Below are 18,913 nucleotides of genomic sequence, written 5' to 3'. Positions count from 1 at the left end.
TCCCAAGATATCTTTAAAAAAAGAAAAAAGAAAAAGAAGAAGCTAAAAATCAACATATAAATTTAATTAATATAAATTATGTAATTTTATTTTTAAAATAATTGGGGAAAATTCAAAACCCCCTATGGTTTTGTTTTGATTTACTTACCCCCTTATGTTTTTTTTTTTTTTTTGAATCACTTACCCCATATGGTTTTTTTTCATCCAAACTTATCTTTAACATCATTACAAAGTAAATTATTCTGCTTATTTTATCCTTCTTAGAAGAACAAAAGTAAACTAACTACAAAAAAAGAAAAAATAAGATTAAAAATAGAAGAAGAAAAAAGATCAAATATGTTTAAATCAAAAAGAAAAAAATAGACCGAGGACAAAAAAAATAAAAAATAATACCAAATATGATGGAAACTTTAAACTGTAATAGAAAAGATTAAAAGTAAAAAAAAAAATGAAACTAATCTAAATAAAAAAAGAAAATAGACTAAAGACAAAAAAGATAAAATAAAATATAAAACCGAATATGTCTAAATAAAAATAGAAGAAAACAAACTGAGGAAAAACAAATAAAAAAAATAAGACGAAATATATTGAAAATTTACAACACTCATATTTGGTATCTATTTTATACAACACAAAATATGTCTATATAAGAACTCTCATAAATAGAAGATGAAATAAGACGAGGTATCTTATTTTTTCTTCTATTTTATTTTTGTCTTCAGTCTATTTCCTTTTTTTTGGTTTAAATTATTTTTAAATATTTTAGTCTTTTTTGTCACTTGTTATTTTTTCATTTTTTTCTCCTTAATCTATTTTCTTCTTTTTGATTTAAATAATCTTTTTTTTTTTACTTTTATTTTAAATATTATAAATATCTAACATATTTGGTCTTATTTTTTTTTTCTTTTTTTGTCATCCATCTTTTCTGTACTTCTAAGAAGAATAAAATGGAAGGATTAATTAAGTTTTTAACTGTGTTAAGAATTGATTTGGTTAAAAAAATCATAGGGAGTATATAGGTGAGTTAAAAATAAACATAAAGGATAAGAGTCATAGGGGTTTTGAACTTTTTCCTATAATATTTATCGTCATTCTTATATTGCATCCCGTGGAGTGCCTTTGAAAAAAATCATAGGGAGTATAAGTGAGTTAAAAATAAACATAAAGGATAAGAGTTATAAGCAAAATCATTGGGGTTTTTTGAATTTTTTCCTATAATATTTATCATCATTCTTATATTGCATCCTGTGAACTCCATACAGTATAATCCAAATATTAAAAGAGCTTTACATTAACATTTGATCAAAATAAACTAAAAAGAAATAGTTGTTTATTGGTATTTTCGATTATGGATTTGGTGAAACATTAGAGACAGGGAATGATGAAGTGAAAAATTACATCTAATTAAAATGCTGTACTATCGTTCTACGGGCCTAGTGGTGTGACTGGTGTGTCTAATTTGTAATTTCCAATCAAACGACATAATGAATCAGAAACAACTCATAGAATTAGATACCGATTTTCAAGAAGGAAAATGCCCCACAAAAGCTTCTTACAGAATATTTCCACTCACCTTACCTCTCAATATCTCCTTCCAAATTAAATCAACATCTTTTAAGATTAATAATCACAATAGAAATATTATATAAATTAATCATACTTGTCTCCAAACTTGGGTTCTACTCTTTTCGGCTTCAGTTTTAAATATGAATTGCTAAAGCTGTAAACATGCATACAATTTCTCGAAGATTGCTTTTATGCAATAATGGTAACATGGAGAATATTATGAGCTGTCATTTACGTGTAAAAAAGCTTTTGGATCCCTGCATATGTGGAACATAGGATATTCATTATTGTGTTCAATTTATTGCTCTAAAACGATGCCCAGTGTTCTAACTTTCCAAATATGAACTTTGAAATTAGAGTTGATTAATATATATAGACATTTCTTGGGCATGAAAGGGTTGACACAGAACTTACAATATTTAATTTATCATGAAATGGAAGTTGTGCCTGTCTTTCTGTTTGGACTTAATGTTAGCACCTATAATTTTATTTAATTTTTGGTGTACACATAAAATTTGTGTCATCTACAAAACCTTCTTGATTTTTCAAACTTTATCAATCTCTTAGCTTAGTTTTTGGTTTATCAATCTATTCCGGGCAGAGACTGACCAAAGTGAAGTTTTTTTAAACTTTAAAACCATCATCCATAAGCATTATAAAACCGGTTAATGAAACTTCCCAAAGGCATATTAAAATTACCATTCAGCAATCATTAAGTTATATCCATTTATCCTTTTACCCATGAGTCACATGAGACATTTCTAACTTTTGGTTCACGTAGTAATAACTTGTGTTTCAAAAAGAAGAATATGATAGCTTCTGAGCTAAAAATCAGCTATTAAAAAGTTAGCTCAGGCTTAAAGGGGATACATATACCGATCCTTAATTATACAAGGTAATTATAGCACAAAGTAATTAATTTATATTTTGCTTCCACGCACGGGAAAAATAGAATGGAAAAACTCATGATCAAGAGCACGAGGATTGCATTGGTGATTACCTTCAAATAATTATGGCCAAAAGAATTAAAATCTATGCATTATATATTCAGATTTTAGACAAACACTCCTCCTTCATTTTATTATGCAAAACGGAAGTGAACAAAAGTAACTTCAAGTAGTTAATAATATTCATAAAAATTAAAAAAAAAAAAAAGCCTATCGGCTTAACATTCTCCGAAATTATCAGTCTGGTCATGATTTCCTACTAACACAACTACAAGAAAAAAGAAATGAAAGAGTTCAAAGGATAAAGCCATGCATGCTATTCTGGTTGACCATATATAATAATCAAGCACGGCTCAAAAAAACAAAGGGAAGAGAAGGGTTAAAAAAAAGGAGGTTACATTGACCTGAAAAAGAATATACTAAGCTCTTGATCGATGTCTCCTTCTGGATCAATCAAATGGAAAGATTCACAATGAGATGAGCCACGAACCCTTTGAAAGTTTGCTCTAAGATACATAAGTTGATCATCTTCTTGATTACCAAAATCCTTACAGTTCATTACGCCAGTGCCCACAACAACAGAACGCATCAAGTTTAGCGCTTCAAAATCAGTGTTGGAGGGCCTTCTCTTAACAGCATACCCTACCTTTTTACCATTACAGTACATAGTCCAAAGAGGAGTGAACAAAAGGGTGCTGCAATATCCTGTGTTGTTGCCACTACTCTCTAGCATGATTCTTAACGTTCCTCCTCTCATTTCCTTAGCTAAAATGCTTGTTGGAACTGCTAGTTCTAGGAGGAGAATTGGGTTGGTGGAGTTGGGGTTTTCCTGAATACAAAAACTAACCTTTCCTTTGCGATATCCAAATATAGTGCCTGTAATGGTGGTGGAGTTCAAGATGAGTGAAGAATACTTAGAATTTTGAAGGCACTTGTTTGATATTTCATCTTGGTCTTCTATAATATTAGTGGCACAGTTGCAAGTGGGGATTAGTAGTTGCATGAGAGAACGTAGCATTCTCCATGATCGAACTTGTCTCTGGCAATCCACTGTGGTGACGCCAGTGGCCATAGCTCTTGTGTATGGTTTAGGGTTTGTTTGAACTAAAAATAGTACTGTATATGTTAATGATGTAACCAAATAAATAAATAAATAGAGTTGATGATATTCTTGTCCCTTAAAAATAATAATAATAAAAATTAACGGTTGACCTCATCACCACTTGTTCAAATGAAATCCACAAATTCATGGATCACAAAGAAACGTACGTGTCGATTATATATGTTCGAAATTAACCAATCAGGTTCAATATTTTTGGGCTGTGACAACTAAAAGGTTTAATCAAATGCAAACCCGTTTCAGGATTCTGAAACAACTCATGCACACGCTTTTGATGATAGTTCTTTGCTCTCCTTTCTCATTTCTTTTCTTTATTCTTTTGGGTTTCTTTTCTTTTGTGGAGGCAAGCACCTGAAGCGCGCTGGAGTAACCATATCTGAAAATAATTAATAAGCAAATAATTGGGGTGTCTTTTTTTTCTTTTTTCTTTTGGTTTATTTTTGAGTGATTAACTTTTGATTTCAGCCATAAAATATGGGATAGAGATTTCCGTACAGCCATAACCCACAAATTCGCCATCATTTAATCATTAGGCCATTAGATTTTGGACCATAAAACTCCAAATTCATATACAACTGTTCAACTCTTATATAATATATATACACACGCGAGAGCATCTTTTTATGCTTTTAATTTCTGAATACCTGCTTCACCAAAATAAAAGGGAAAACAATATGTCGGACTTATTAAAATTATAGCAGACCCACAAACTAGCACTAAATCTTATTTTCATGTCTTGTTATGCATAAAACCATGTTAGTTCATGAACACTTTGTGGGGGCAAAGCGTGTTGTATGAAGGCAAAAAAAAAAAAAAAATGTGGATGTTTTTAGCTTTCTAGCCTGGTTGCTCCACTCTTGTCTTCCGCTTTACCTTTGAATACGTGTCTGTTACTGAAAACTGACACGCGGATAAACTTCTTTTATTTTTTATATGTCTGGTCTTTTGTAGAAGGGACCCCGTTTTATTTTATACTAGGCGTTTAACTAATTGTTAGAAGTAATTAACCAGTTTAGATTGATGCAATATTGATAGTCTAAACAAGATTTAGATACAAGAATTAACCTACATATAAGTAGGGGTTTGCATGGTTCATTTCAGTTTGATTTCTTTGTCGAATCAAACTGAATTTAAGAAACATTTCAGTTCTTAGAATTGAATTGATTTATAAGTTCAATTCAGTTTAAAAATAGTTCATAATTAGTTCGATTTAGTTCAGAACTAGTTCCGAATTAGTTTTTAAAATCAATAAATATTAAAAAAAAATACATAAGAGAAAAAAGAAAAAATTAAATAAAGAAACAAATAAAAAGAAGAAGACAGAAAATAAACAAATAAAAGAAGAGAAATAGAGAGGAAAAAAGAAAAATAAATGAAAAGAAGAGAGAAAAAAAAAAAGGTTCGGTTCATGAACTATTTTCAGTTTAAGAACTAGTTTTTTAAACAATTCAAGAATTGATTTTAAAAATTAAATTTTTTAAGTGTAGTATTTTTTGTGGTTCTTTTGCATATCTTTAAAACAGATTTTTGAATCAGTTCTAAAACCATATGAAAAGTATGAAAATATTGAGAAAAAATAAAAAATTATAAATATAAATAAAACCACAATTTTTTTTAAATAAAGCAATAAAAAATTTAAAAGAAAAATAGAATAAAGTAAACATAAGAGAGAAAAATGCATAAGAGAAAACAAAAAGTAAATAACTAAAGTAATAAAGTAAAAATCAATTTTTAAAAACCAATGTTCAAGAACTGATTTTAAAAACCAATTTTTTTTTTTAAGTGCAGCTTAATTCAGTTCATATTTCAATTCAGTTTTTTTGATTTTTTTACACACTCTTACATACGAGGGAGAATATTTTCAACTCATTTAATGGCGTATATAGTAACATGATTAAATTAGAGGTTTCGGTTTGGTTACCTCTGTAAGAAATTGGTGATAAATCCATTTCTTTCTGGAAATAAAATCACAAACAATAAGAAAACAAAATTGGTCGTCTCTCTTTGCGTAGGCGACAAGAGGATCTGCTTCTAATCTATGATGTTCTACTCTCTGTAATGTACTAATATCAATAGGACACCTACGCTACATGGTAGTAAGGGACATGGAGTTCTCCTGGTGTCTATAACATGGGCTAAATTACTTTGAGCCTACACACAAGGCTTAACACCACAACCCACATGAAAGAAGTCTTAGAGGCCCAATAACATTCGTGATTTCTATTTAGGCGAAATCAAAATGTGTCGCAATATTTGTTATTCAATTAATCTTGATTTTAGTATATTTATGACTTTATTAAAATTTAACAATCTCCAGTATTTAGGCAATGTAGACTATTGTTTTTAATAAAATTTTATTCTAAATAAATGTGACCACAGAGAATGTTGATTATGAACAAGCACTTTTAACTATATATTGGTCGAATCGAGTATAACATGTGACATAGATGAAAGAAGAATTACATCACAATGGCAGAAATATTTAGTGTACTACCCTTGCACCGTTTATTTGGTGCGATCAGCCAATAGAAATCCATGAATGAATATGATATTTTTTATTTTATTCAAATGTTAGTTGTTGAATGGAAAAGGTACCTACTATGGTCGTATGGAAAATGATCTCCACAATCGCATGCCAAAAGGTGTGATCACAAGCAATTTCCAATAAAATGGGCATATATAGCAACATTCTCTATAAATGTCATCTAAGATTTAACAAAATTATCTCAACATAGCAAAATAAGCCTAGGTCCAAAATAATCTTACTTAAGTGTGCACATAATAACATGGGGGTAACAAAAGTTTAAATTAGTCTAAAGATGACATAATAATATTTATTTACATTCCCACGGATGGATCAAGGATGAACCAGAGAACGACTCCAACAAAGCCTAGTCCAGCGTAGATCGCCGTTGAGCTACATGTATCACAAGCTCACAACTTCAGTGCCCACTGCCCACTAGCGAGTAAAACAAAACAAGGGATGTGAATTGAATATAGAAGGCGTGATTATAAAAGTGACACAAGGAGTATTTTTCAGGCAATAGTGACCATCCCACTTGCATTTTGAATCCCAATGTGGATAAAATTAATGGCAACGACTTTCGTAACCACCAATATTCAAATGCTATGGTGATAGCTACCATCACTACCAGAAAAGTTGGAGAGTTGGCAGATACCCCAAAAATAAGGATTTATCTTACAACCTATATTTTGGTTGTGACAATTATCAAGTAGCGGTTACTCCGTAAGGGTTTTTTAAGGTATGTCCTTTACATTTTAATATTCAAACCAACGGCTTGCTACTCTGGAGGTCTTTAATGATTTTTGAATGATAATTAATAACCACGAAATATTTATCAAAAGCAATGCAAATTGACTCCCATTGATTCGTTTTATCATTTGTTTGCAATTAATTATAATAAAATTTGAACATTTAGTGATTGAAAAAAAGAGAAAGGAAAAACTCAAACTGATGAACAAATTAATTATTTATGACAAAAGATTTCTCACATGCTTTTCTTTATAAATTTAACTTATGCAATGAAAAAAATTATATTATTATGTAATGATGTACATGTTGTCACATTATTTCTTAAATGTAATAATGTGCAAATGGGGGATAAATGATATTTAAATTTCTCACATATCCTAATAATCCTACCTGTCACATTATTTCGTGTTGTGACATTATTTGATATGAATTATTTTTCTTAGATGAATTAGTTACAGTAAATTATATGATACTTAATATTATATTTTTTATTTTAAATTAATGTAAAAAATATATAAAATTTAAAAAATAACACAGACATAACAGAACAATTTTGGTATGATAGTGAGTTGCTTTATAAGACCAAAGTAGCTGCCTATCAGTGACCAAATTAGTTTCCTTACCCAGCGACTTTGAATCATCAGTATACCATAGTCGCTACATATCATGGCCATTTTGATCAAATGAGTGACAAGAATGGGTGAAACTAGGCCGGGCCGGCCTACAGGCTCGGCCAACGTCAGGTTAGACCTGACCTAGTATATTTCGTAAAATAGGCCGGGTTTGGACCTTAAAAAAGCTTGTTTAATAAAAAGGTCGTAGGCTCACTTTCACAAGGTCTGGCCTATAAGCCTACAGGCCGGCCTATATTGTACTATTTATTTTAAATAAATAAAATATAATAAGTATGCCTTGAAGAAAAAACAAAAGATATAAATTTAATCAATTGCAATTATTTATAACTTAATTATATTTGATTATATTTTAATAGAAATCTGACTTTATTTCTTATGTAGGAGGAACCAACATCTTAGCATATTAGATTGTATATATGAATATATTAAAAGGTTTTTGGGAGAGATTATACTTACTATAAGCATCATGATGTGTTTGTTGGATTCATGTAGTTATTTTAATTTATATAGTATGAATTTGTTTGTTGAATTTGGTGAAATATATGTTATTTAGTTTGAGCATTTTGCTTTTGAAAGTGACTTAAATACAGATTGTATGAGTTTTGTTGTGATTCATGATTTTGTTTGGATGTTGAAATTATGAATTTTGGTTTAGCAGCAGAATTTGAATATTTTGTAAAGATGTTTCATAGTTCTGCTTGGAAGTTAAAAATTAACAGGCTAACGGACTAGGCCAGCCCATTTGTTTTTTTTATAAATGAGTCAAGTCAGGCTAACAGTTAGACTCGTACTAGGCTTGAGCCAGGCCACATTGAAATTTTTTGGCGTAGGCTTGGGCTTTTCAGAGCAAAGCTTGGCTCAGCCCAGCCCACTTTCATCCCTAGTGACAAGTGTCTTACCCAACTCAAAGTCGCTACATAATATAGCTATTTTGGGCAATCAGGCCTCCTAGGCTTTTCCAGACACTGAGATAGTGCCACGTGTTCGGTCAATAGTAGCTGAATACCTTAGCGACTATGATGTCGTGATAATGTGATATATTTTTTCAAATATATGACATTCATGTATATTATTTTCACAAAAAGGACAATACGGTCAATATCCCTAAATGTCGCATTAATAATAAGAAAAAGTGTTTGTCCTATTAAATGACACAACTTATATTATTTCACTCTCACAAAGAGGTGGAACCCACACCTTTATATTTTTTGTCCACTCTTTTCTCATTTATCTATCTATTTCTCTCACTTAAAATGACACAATTTTTTTTTGAAACTGATGTTTACCTGTTTTTTTTAGGGCCCACTGTATTCATTTGACAATATCTCAATTGATTATGATCTATTCTTATTTTTATTTTTATTTTCGGTACACACGATTTATAAACTCTTTGATTTGTATTCTTTCAATGTCTAAATAAGAGCGGATCCGTGTTGGTCGTCTTCATTTATTAGCGTATGGACAATCAATCGTGCCGCGTATACTCGTTTACCAGTCCAAGATTAATAGACTTGTTTCAGAATATAACTACTTCTACTAGGTCAAACGTTTCTTATCTTCTTTACATTTTTTAATCATCTTCCATTTGGTTAAATTTATAAATTTCAATATAAAAGCAATACAATAATACATAATTGTGTGACTTTTCAACTTCATAATATACAAACAATTATCAACAGTTTTGTATGTATCTGATTTGATGTGTTGAAAATACGCAAATGTGAATATGCATAAAAATGTAATAAATTTAAGATCACCATCGTGGCAAAGACAGCAATAGGTTTTCATAATCAGGCCCCACCAGGTCAAGAAAACAGTACATTGGGGCTCCCTTTCTACTTTTTATTGTAGGAAATTTCAAACAGCATGCGGGAGTGGTGACTGTGTCTCTGTGTCTCTTAAGTTGGTGTTTGGTTTGGGTTTCAACTGGAAGCACAGAGACACACGTAAAAATGACTAAACTCACAAACCTAATAGGCATAATTAAGGACAAAGCTTCTCAGAGCAAAGCTGCGTTACTCTCCAAACGCACCACTCTCTCCCTCTTACGCGCCACCAGCCACGACTCCTTCACCCCACCCACACACAAGCACCTCTCCACACTCCTCTCCTCAGGAGATGGCTCACGCGCCACCGCCTCCGCCGTCGTGGAAGTACTCATGGACAGGCTCCAGGGCACCAACAGCTCCGCCGTGGCCCTCAAATGCTTAATCGCCGTCCACCACATCATCAAGCACGGGAGCTTCATCCTTCAGGACCAGCTCTCCGTGTACCCTTCCACCGGCGGCAGAAACTACCTCAACCTCTCCAACTTCCGACACAACAGCAACCCCGTATCGTGGGAACTCTCGTCCTGGGTCCGATGGTTCGCACAACACATCGAGCAACTCCTCTGTACTTGCAGGATTCTAGGTTTCTTCCTAGGAAACTCTCCATCGGACAGAGGAGAGAGAGTTTCGGGTCTTACGAACGCGGATTTGTTAACGGAGTTTGATTCTCTGGTGACTCTGGTTGAGGGAATTTGCAAAAGACCAGATCCTGATGTGTCCAACAACGGGAACAAGTTGGTGGATGAGATTGTGAATTTGGTGGGTGAGGATTGGGTTGTGATAGAAACAGAGTTATCTGTTCGAGTGAGTGAGTTTGAGGAGAGATTGGGTTGCTTGAATTTTGGAGAGGCGATTGAATTGGTTTGTTGTATGAAGAGGTTGGAGGAGTGCAAAGAGAGGATTATGATGATGATTATTATGATGATGTTGGAAGTGGAACAGTCACTGAGATTGTGGGATTCAGCGAAAGAAGTGAAGGACAAGGCTGGGATTGAGGTGTACAAGGAAGAAGGAAAGGTGCAAAAGGCGGTCAGAAAACACATGGTGAGCGAGTCAGATCGGTTTTCGGGTCGAGTTCTGAATTCCCAAGATTTGCTCCGGTTTCCCTCGGGACGGTTATTGTAACATTTTATGTACTGTAAATACAGCATACTTGCATACCCAATATATTTATCCTTTTCTTGTGCTATACTATGATCATACAGGGACAGTTTTTTTTTCTAAGTAGGATTGCATATAAATAAGAAGTCTTGCATTAATTCTTAGTGTTGAACAACTTGTATGATTTGTGCGTAGAAAGAAAAAAAAAAGGAATCTACTGGAAATGAAAAGTAGAAAGGAAACTTTTACATAGAAAAAGCATTGGAAGAAGCAGCTAGACTCTGCAGATGCCAGCTCGTTTCTGCATAGCAAATGATACACTAAGATATACCAACACGTTTAATTAATCAGGGAAACCACACGACATTACTTTCGGGGTCCACGCATTTCACCACCAACCAATATTAATAAACACCTTCAGCACTGCCCTCGAAATGTTTAAAAATAAATAAAAACTTTGGCACCACTTGGCTCATGTTATCTATAGTAAGGCCTAAGAAATAAAAAGGCAATATAGAGAAAATGCCACCCACCATAATCCTTTAGCGGGAGAATATTTTCAATCCTACTATAATAAAGACTACACCCACTTGAAAATAGGAACACATAATTCAAATCAGCAAAAGTGAGTGCAAATGCTGCTAAGTTAGTTTAGTGGATACCAGGTTTTAGTAGCAGAAGCCTAGTCCAGAAGATAGTCCATAAAAGGCCGAAAGGGCGAGGGCATTCGTTACGCATTACAAAAGAATATATATGTGCAAGGCAACCGGACGTTATCCAAAATATTTAGGTAAATGACCCAAAACTTGGTCTCGTGAACCAATAAATTTCAAAGCCCATGATTGTGAAAAAAAAAATATTGGGTTGATTCAATTCGGGTTTGATTAAAAAAAATTATAAATCCAAATTACACCAAAACAAATCAATCCATTTTGATTGGTTTAATTTTTTTTCTCTAACTAACTCGTGTACATTCCTAAAAATTAGTTTGAAAATGCATCAACATGTTGGGTTGTGTTCTTCTGAAATCCATAACTCACAATATTGAAGTTGAACCAAAAATAAGCACACTCAAAAGCAAAAGAATTCTCATTCGAAATTAGTTTGGCACTATATGAAGAGGGTAAAACGCATGATGACCAAGCATTTGGCTAGTGATGTGCATCATGATTCTTCTTATTATCCTTTTTTTTTCCCCTTTATAAGACATTGTTGAGAATTTTACCACTTTTTCCGATTAAAACAACCATAAGGATTGCAGAATGCAATTATTTTTTAAAAAAATTGTATCAAAATTCCTTACTTTGTCTTCTCTTTTTGTATGTATCTATCTATATCTGTGTGTCATTGAATAAAACAAAAAAACCTTCATCAATTGGTCAAATCAAGACTTATTTGTATGGCTAAAATAAAATAAAAGTTAATTCGATTGGCTGTAGGGTGTAGCAGTTTAGTTGCCGCGTATTAGGAGAGCTCTTCTCGCCGAGACAGTTGGATGGATCATAAATGTGAACACAACTGTAAATTGGGTCAACCCCATTAGGCCTTAGCAGCTGATATGAAGTAGGGCCAAAAAATTCGCAAAACTAAATCAATCTCAATAATAAAAATTCATACGGGTTAAAAGTATTATGGGTTAGAGTCGGTCACCGATCCATCCACACAGGCCAAATTAGAAGAGTGAGACTTCTATTGAAAAGTTTAATTGAATATCACCATTGCAGAAAGGTTTGAAAGTACTATTATTATTGATAAAATTAGATCTTTTTGTAACCCATTATTCGCGCAGTGGACATTTGATTCTAAACTAATGTCCGGTGGATTTTACTTTTTCGTATTGGAGAAAAATTTTCATGTTAAAATTTACTTGTGTTTCTCTATTTTATATACAATTTTATTAATATTAAATTAAATAACAAAATTTGAATCACATAAACAAAATTTAAAGAGCCATCTAAAACTTTGGTCGTTTTTTGTGTGTTTAATATATGACATATATGTAGACTTACTCGTTTCTTCCGTGGCTAATGTACCCCGATTTATTTTTTATTTTGTTAAAAAAGGGAAAAAGGCCCCTCCAAGAAGCTAGGAAGAATTTTCGAATTTATTTAAAACAGTCCTAAATGATTGGCGTCAAAGTGAACCACTGAACTGAAACACCTTCATTTTACAGTCTAAAAACTTTAATGATTGAATAATTCCTATGTTAGATATTTATGGTAAAATTAATTCTAAAATATAATAATATATTTTTCATATTATTCTAAAATAAAATAATTAAAAAAAAAACTATCATATCATGCTTTGCCAAATGAAAATAAATAATAAAAAATGAAAGAGTTAAGACTTAAGACCTCCCTTAGTTGAAAATTAAGTGCAGAAGAACATAACGAGGGGAGAAGAACACCCTGCCCTAGTTAGTTGTATTAAAGCGTGATGCGTCCCCCCCAAAAGTCCCATTAAGGGTGTAAAAGAAACACCTTACCCTATTTCCCTTGAAGGTGTCCACCCTGTGCCGGCGCGTTTCTTCTCATGATCCTGGAATTTCCCCTCTTCACTCTTTGACCCTTCCCTCCCTTGTTCACAAACACTCACTCACTATAAAATGCTTCCCAATCCCTTCTTCATTCCTCACTAAAACGTAACCACAGTGTTCAGTGTCTGTGTGTTTTTGAAAATCCAATTTGCATCATCATTATATCATATATCATAATTCATAACATAACGATGGGTCTCAAAGGATTTTTGGAAGGTGGTGTTGCCTCCATAATTGCGGGGTCCACCACACACCCACTCGACCTCATCAAAGTTCGCATGCAGCTACAGGGAGAGAATCTCTCACTCTCTGTAAACCCCAACCCAATGCAAAATCTACGCCCAGCTTTTGCCTTTCACTCACACTCTCCAATTCTTCCTCCTCCTCCTCCTCCCATCTCATCATCGACCATTCCTGGACCCATCTCCGTCGGAATGCGTATTGTCCAGTCTGAGGGCATCGCCGCTCTATTCTCCGGCGTATCCGCCACCGTGCTCCGCCAGACGCTCTATTCAACAACCCGCATGGGTCTATACGACGTCATCAAGCAAAAGTGGACCGATCCCGAACTCGGAACCATGCCTCTCTCCCGAAAGATAGCTGCCGGTCTTGTCGCCGGAGGGATCGGCGCAGCCGTCGGGAACCCCGCCGACGTGGCCATGGTCCGAATGCAAGCCGACGGTCGTCTCCCGGCGGGTGAGCGGCGCAATTACAAGAGCGTGTTCAACGCAATACGGAGCATGTCGAATCAGGAGGGAATTGTTAGCCTGTGGCGCGGGTCAGGGCTTACGGTGAACCGCGCCATGATCGTAACGGCTTCTCAGTTGGCTTCGTACGACCAGTTCAAGGAGACCATTCTTGAGAAAGGGTGGATTAAGGATGGGCTTGGGACCCACGTAGCGGCGAGCTTCGCGGCGGGGTTTGTGGCGTCGGTGGCTTCGAACCCCGTGGATGTGATAAAAACTAGGGTTATGAACATGAAGGTGGTGGCAGGGGAAACGCCACCCTATAATGGGGCTTTGGATTGCGCAATCAAGACCGTTAGGGCTGAAGGGCCCATGGCCCTTTACAAGGGATTCATCCCTACAATGTCAAGGCAGGGGCCTTTTACTGTTGTCCTCTTTGTCACCCTTGAACAAGTCAGGAAGCTGTTCAAGGAATTTTGATCCACATTCATTATTTATTCATTTGATGATGACGAACAAGTTATGATACTAATAAGACCTTCAAATTCTTCAAAAAAAAATTTATTTGGGGATTTTTTTAGTTAATGTTTTTGACAATATCATGCCTGTACTTTTGCCACGTGTCAGCATTCTGTCATTCTAGTTGGGCATCTCAGCGAAAATAGTTGATCATTCAGACGCTGACACGTGTCCAGTCCATTCCCGCTTGTCAGACCAGCAAGATTGTGAGATGGCATTTTGACAAAAAAAATTTCAGACATGAGAATCAAGTAAATTTTTGCCGGCAATATGATCATTCTTCCAATGTTATCTAATCTAATATAGTAATATTAATACAACAATAAAACAAAATTACAAAGGTCATAAAATGGGATATGAATAATTGAATATCCCAAATCAAGATGTAGTTGACGCGAGTCGTTTACAACTTTACATCATCCGAAAAAGCCACTTTTTGAAATTTCCGCCACGGATTTCTCCGTAGCTGATCTACTTGTACCAATTCCTTATTGTTGAGTGTTTAAACTTCAAATGGTTGTCTCGGTCTTCGTCTAGTTGGTGATGTTTCTGCGTCTCTTCCGCGAAAACGTTCAGTTTTTGACTCTGGAAGTGCGGACCCTTTTTCCAGTCATGCCATGGAAAAAAATTTCTCCATGATTATTCTTCATGGATCCCTAATTGTACTAGTACATATTTAATTTAATTTTTTATAATATTCTATAAGTGATATTAATCTAAAAAAAAATAAAAACTACTGTATAAATGCTTGAAATATGTGTCATATTAATAGCATTAAGAACTAAATTGATCAAAAAACATGTTTTTAATACTTATGTAATATTCTTTATTTTTTGTTAACTAGTAACACCTATACTAAAATGAGAGTTTAAGTCATTAGGGTTGGTCTTGTGATAAGGAATTTAAATAATTTGTATTAAGTTATGTGTTCAATTTTCATGAATGTCTCTAAAAAAAACTAAAATGAGAGTTTAATCTCAGTAAACTTTTTCTTTGGTGCCACGCGTGTTTGATTATGATTGTTGTTTCCCCTTATCATAAAGGATACAACCAGTTTTATGCTAACCCAGTGATTATTTAAAATAAATTGACCGATTCAGACTAAGTTGTTACGTCTTGATCGGGGTGGACTCTGCGTTTGCCAATTTGCAAGGTAGGATTCGTTCCACTGTTTGCCACATGTATAGTACATGAAGGCAATGATATTAAAGTACATAATAATTGTTAAAAGAAAAATTCAACAGATTTGGGGTTAATTTGTATGTGCCATTTTTGACCTGGTTAATTATTAATTAAAAATATATAAACATTTATTAACAGACTAATAATTTGTTAACACTAATAAGTTATTAATCCATTAACTAATCTATATATATTATTGATAAATAATTAAGTTATAAATGACGTAATATATTCGTTTGTAAAATGTATTTCTAGCTCGATAATTCATCTTTTGATTCCTTTAGCCTCATATGCAAGTCGTCTCATAATGATATTTTCTTATTTCGACATCATGGATGAGACCAACAATGATGTGCCAATAAAATGTGTTAATTTTCAGGAGTAAGACTTTTATATGTGCCAAACAAAACAATAAACATTCTTAATAGGTAAGTGAATATCATCTTAGACATTGGCAGAAAACGAGGCTTTTTGGCCTTACAAATGTGTTTTTCGAAATAATTTTTCTATTTAATTTTTTGGTCAAACGTATTACCGAATTAAAGCAGGAAGACTATCATTAGGGTCTACACATATAGTCACGCACCTGACACGTGCCTGTTTCGTGTCAGTCCAGTCAAGACATGTTGGTACCAAATGCGCGTCTCATGTCAGTCCTGTCAAGACATAACAGTACGAAGTGTGTGTCTCATGTCAGTCCAATCAAGACACGCCAGTATCAAGTACGCATCTCAGTAGAGACGTGTGAGACCCAAGTGCGCGTTTAAGTCCGTTCAATCTGATTAGGTGTGTTTATAGCGCGTCACAGTCAATCTTTGTCATATGCCACCTACTTTGTGCGCGACTTCAGGTGCAGACACTTGATGCGCGTCTTTCGACATTAGTCCAGTATTACATTTGACTAAAGAACTAAAAAAGTGGAATATTTCAAAAAATGCATTTGTTAGGTCAAAAAGCCAAAGCAGAGCAGCACTCCTCGTCCTATTTATAGACTCTAATGCAAGACAATTATTAGGGGTGTCAAAACGAGTTGACACGACACGTATTTGACACGACACGAATATATCAATACGAACACGACACAAATTTTTATTCGTGTCAAAATCTTCAACACTAACACGACACGAAATTTTTGCGGGTTGACACGACACGACACGAATAACATGCAAAATAGGAGTCAAAACGGTAATTGACAAAAAAAAAATTAAAAAATGGGTCGAAATAAAAAAATAAAAAATAAAATAATTAAAAAAAATATGGGTCAACACGAACACGAATAGATCAACACGAACACGATACGAATTTTTTACGTGTCATTTTTCCCAACACGAACACGACACGATTTTTTTTGCGGGTCAACCTGAACACGATTTTTCTTGTCATGTCGCGGGTCGCCCCGTGTGTCATGACCTATGTTAACACCCCTAACAATTATAACAACTCTAACCTACTAAATGAGTAGTTAAGGATTTATTTTATGAATATGAATGATAAAATTGAGTTAAGTATGTGTTTTAGAGTATTCCGGTACTTTTTAAAAAAAAGTGTGAATAGTGATTTTACAGGATAAATTGCACTTCAGTGAAATTTATCGGTAAAATTCAAAAATGAAAAAAATTCAATTTATGTCAAACAAGTCATATTAGGACTAAAAATGTTATATTTATTAAGTTAAGTTTTAAGTGGGCTAATTTATAAGACTAAATAGGAATTATTGTAATAGTGAGAGACAAATATTAGATATTCACTTAAGAGATAATTTTGAACCCACTTTTTGGTCAACACATTTCTCTCTTCCTCCCATGCGATCTTCTTCTCCTTCATTACTTTTCAAGCCGACCAGCCCTTGGAGAGTGAGAAGAGCTTGTAGCTTCATTTTCTAGCCATTTTCACGCAAAAGCTATTTCACCAAAGTTGAAGTCCTAGGTCTTAGGAACATAACTCATCCATTGATTCCTCTTGGGTGGCTGTTTTTGGAGACATTTCCCTCCTCAAAGACCGTTGCCATTGTCACTATTGCAGGAAAAAAACATGGGTTATTTTCATGGTTTAACTTGTAGGAAGTGATCCTTTGATGGTTTGAGTGCATTTGTGTTAAGAAACAACAATTTAAAAGGTTAGTTTCACCCTTTGATTCTTGGTTTCATTGCTGAATTTTTGGGCTGAAAATTATGCTTGTATGATTATATATAATATGTCTTAAATGGGAAATTTGTTAATTGGTTGTTTTTTGTTGGAAACTAACAAGACTTTGTACGAAAGCTTGAAATTCCATTGATCCCATTCTCTGGTAATCTTCGGCTATGATGACTTAATGAGGGAAGATAATGTTTTTGTTGAACCATAGGTTTCCAAGCTTATATATTTTAAGTTTTGATGATTACAAAGCACCAACAAGCTCAACATGGATGCAAAAATTAGAAGATAGTGCAACAAGTCCTAAATAAAGTTAGAAGATCAATGCAACATGCAAAAGTGAATAAGTAATTTAAATGTGCAAAGTCCACATCAAAGTCAAAGTTTTCAAGTGAAGAAAGATTCAAGAGTATATTGCTTGTAATGTTAATTAGAGTCTTAGGAATGTTGAGAATTGATTTTATTGAGTAATATCTCTCAAGGTTGCATTTAGAAGATTTGATTTGAAAGAAGATTTAAAAGTTTTATTTTTAATCCAAATAGATTTTTTGAAAGATTTGGTTTGGTTTTTGATTTAAAAAAGAAAAAGTTAATTTGATATTAATGTTTTTAAAAGATTTGGTTTGGTTTGGTTTTTGATTTGAAAGAGAAAAAATTAATTTGAGATTATTATTTTTTGAAAGATTTGATTTAATTTGAAAAAGAAAAAGTTAATTTGAGATTAATTTTTTAAAAAAACAATTGATTAGATTTGATTTTTGATTTGAGATTGATTTCCTTTTTTGAATGATTTGATTTGATTTTATCTAATTTTGGAAATTTAATTTGAAGATTTTGATTTTATTTTCAAAAAGATATTTTAGAAAATTTTCTTAAACTAGTGCATAAATCTAGAGATTTTTTTTTAGGATTTGATTTTGAGAAAAAGTATATAAATACCTTTCAAAATTCTTTTTGGATAATAAAGAGAGAAACATGTTTTTACAAAGAAACACCTCAGAATCTTTAGATTCAAAGATTAAACACTAAGTAGGATATATTTTGCATATCTTGAGAGAGAGCTCAATATATTCTTCTTTTCTTCATCTTTTTTCTTTTGATTTCTTTTGTAATTCTAAATTTGGGCAGGTAGTTCTGCTATGATTGATTCAATTTGAGTGATCTTATGGTATAGGTTAAGAGTGATCAAGAGGTTGATCAAAGCCTTGTAAAATTTCAATTGAGGTTTGGTTCAAGGGAAGTGATCCTAGGGTTTAGGTTAAGGGTAAGGGTGATCAGGTAGATCACAGCTCTTGTAAAAGTTCACTTGTAAAATAGTTTCTTCAAGCACCAGTTGAAATCTTGATAATAGTGGAACGATCGGCCTTAGTCTGGATGTAGCT

The 18,913-nt window shown here is 33.4% G+C and overlaps 3 protein-coding genes across 3 annotated transcripts; 2 read left to right on the top strand and 1 right to left on the bottom strand.

The window, feature by feature from the left end:
- Positions 1-2,907: 2,907 nt before the first annotated feature.
- On the bottom strand, positions 2,908-3,585 carry LOC133309076 (protein MIZU-KUSSEI 1). The gene has a single exon (XM_061509812.1). The coding sequence runs from the start codon at positions 3,583-3,585 to the stop codon at positions 2,908-2,910; it is 678 nt and encodes a 225-aa protein (XP_061365796.1).
- A 5,703-nt stretch (positions 3,586-9,288) lies between these two features.
- Positions 9,289-10,626, top strand: LOC133309033 (putative clathrin assembly protein At4g40080). Its single transcript, XM_061509773.1, has one exon. The coding sequence runs from the start codon at positions 9,495-9,497 to the stop codon at positions 10,494-10,496; it is 1,002 nt and encodes a 333-aa protein (XP_061365757.1). The 5' UTR covers positions 9,289-9,494; the 3' UTR covers positions 10,497-10,626.
- Positions 10,627-12,994: 2,368 nt separating this feature from the next.
- Positions 12,995-14,184, top strand: LOC133309083 (mitochondrial uncoupling protein 5-like). The gene has a single exon (XM_061509825.1). The coding sequence runs from the start codon at positions 13,200-13,202 to the stop codon at positions 14,172-14,174; it is 975 nt and encodes a 324-aa protein (XP_061365809.1). The 5' UTR covers positions 12,995-13,199; the 3' UTR covers positions 14,175-14,184.
- The last annotated feature ends 4,729 nt before the right edge of the window (positions 14,185-18,913 follow it).

The sequence above is a fragment of the Gastrolobium bilobum genome, unplaced genomic scaffold (assembly GCF_033153095.1).
Source record: "Gastrolobium bilobum isolate Gb01-03AN ecotype WA unplaced genomic scaffold, APGP_CSIRO_Gbil_v1 utg8041, whole genome shotgun sequence".
Lineage (NCBI taxonomy): Eukaryota > Viridiplantae > Streptophyta > Magnoliopsida > Fabales > Fabaceae > Gastrolobium > Gastrolobium bilobum.
Note: the sequence above shows the minus strand (reverse complement) of the source record. Positions and strands in the feature narration are given on the sequence as shown.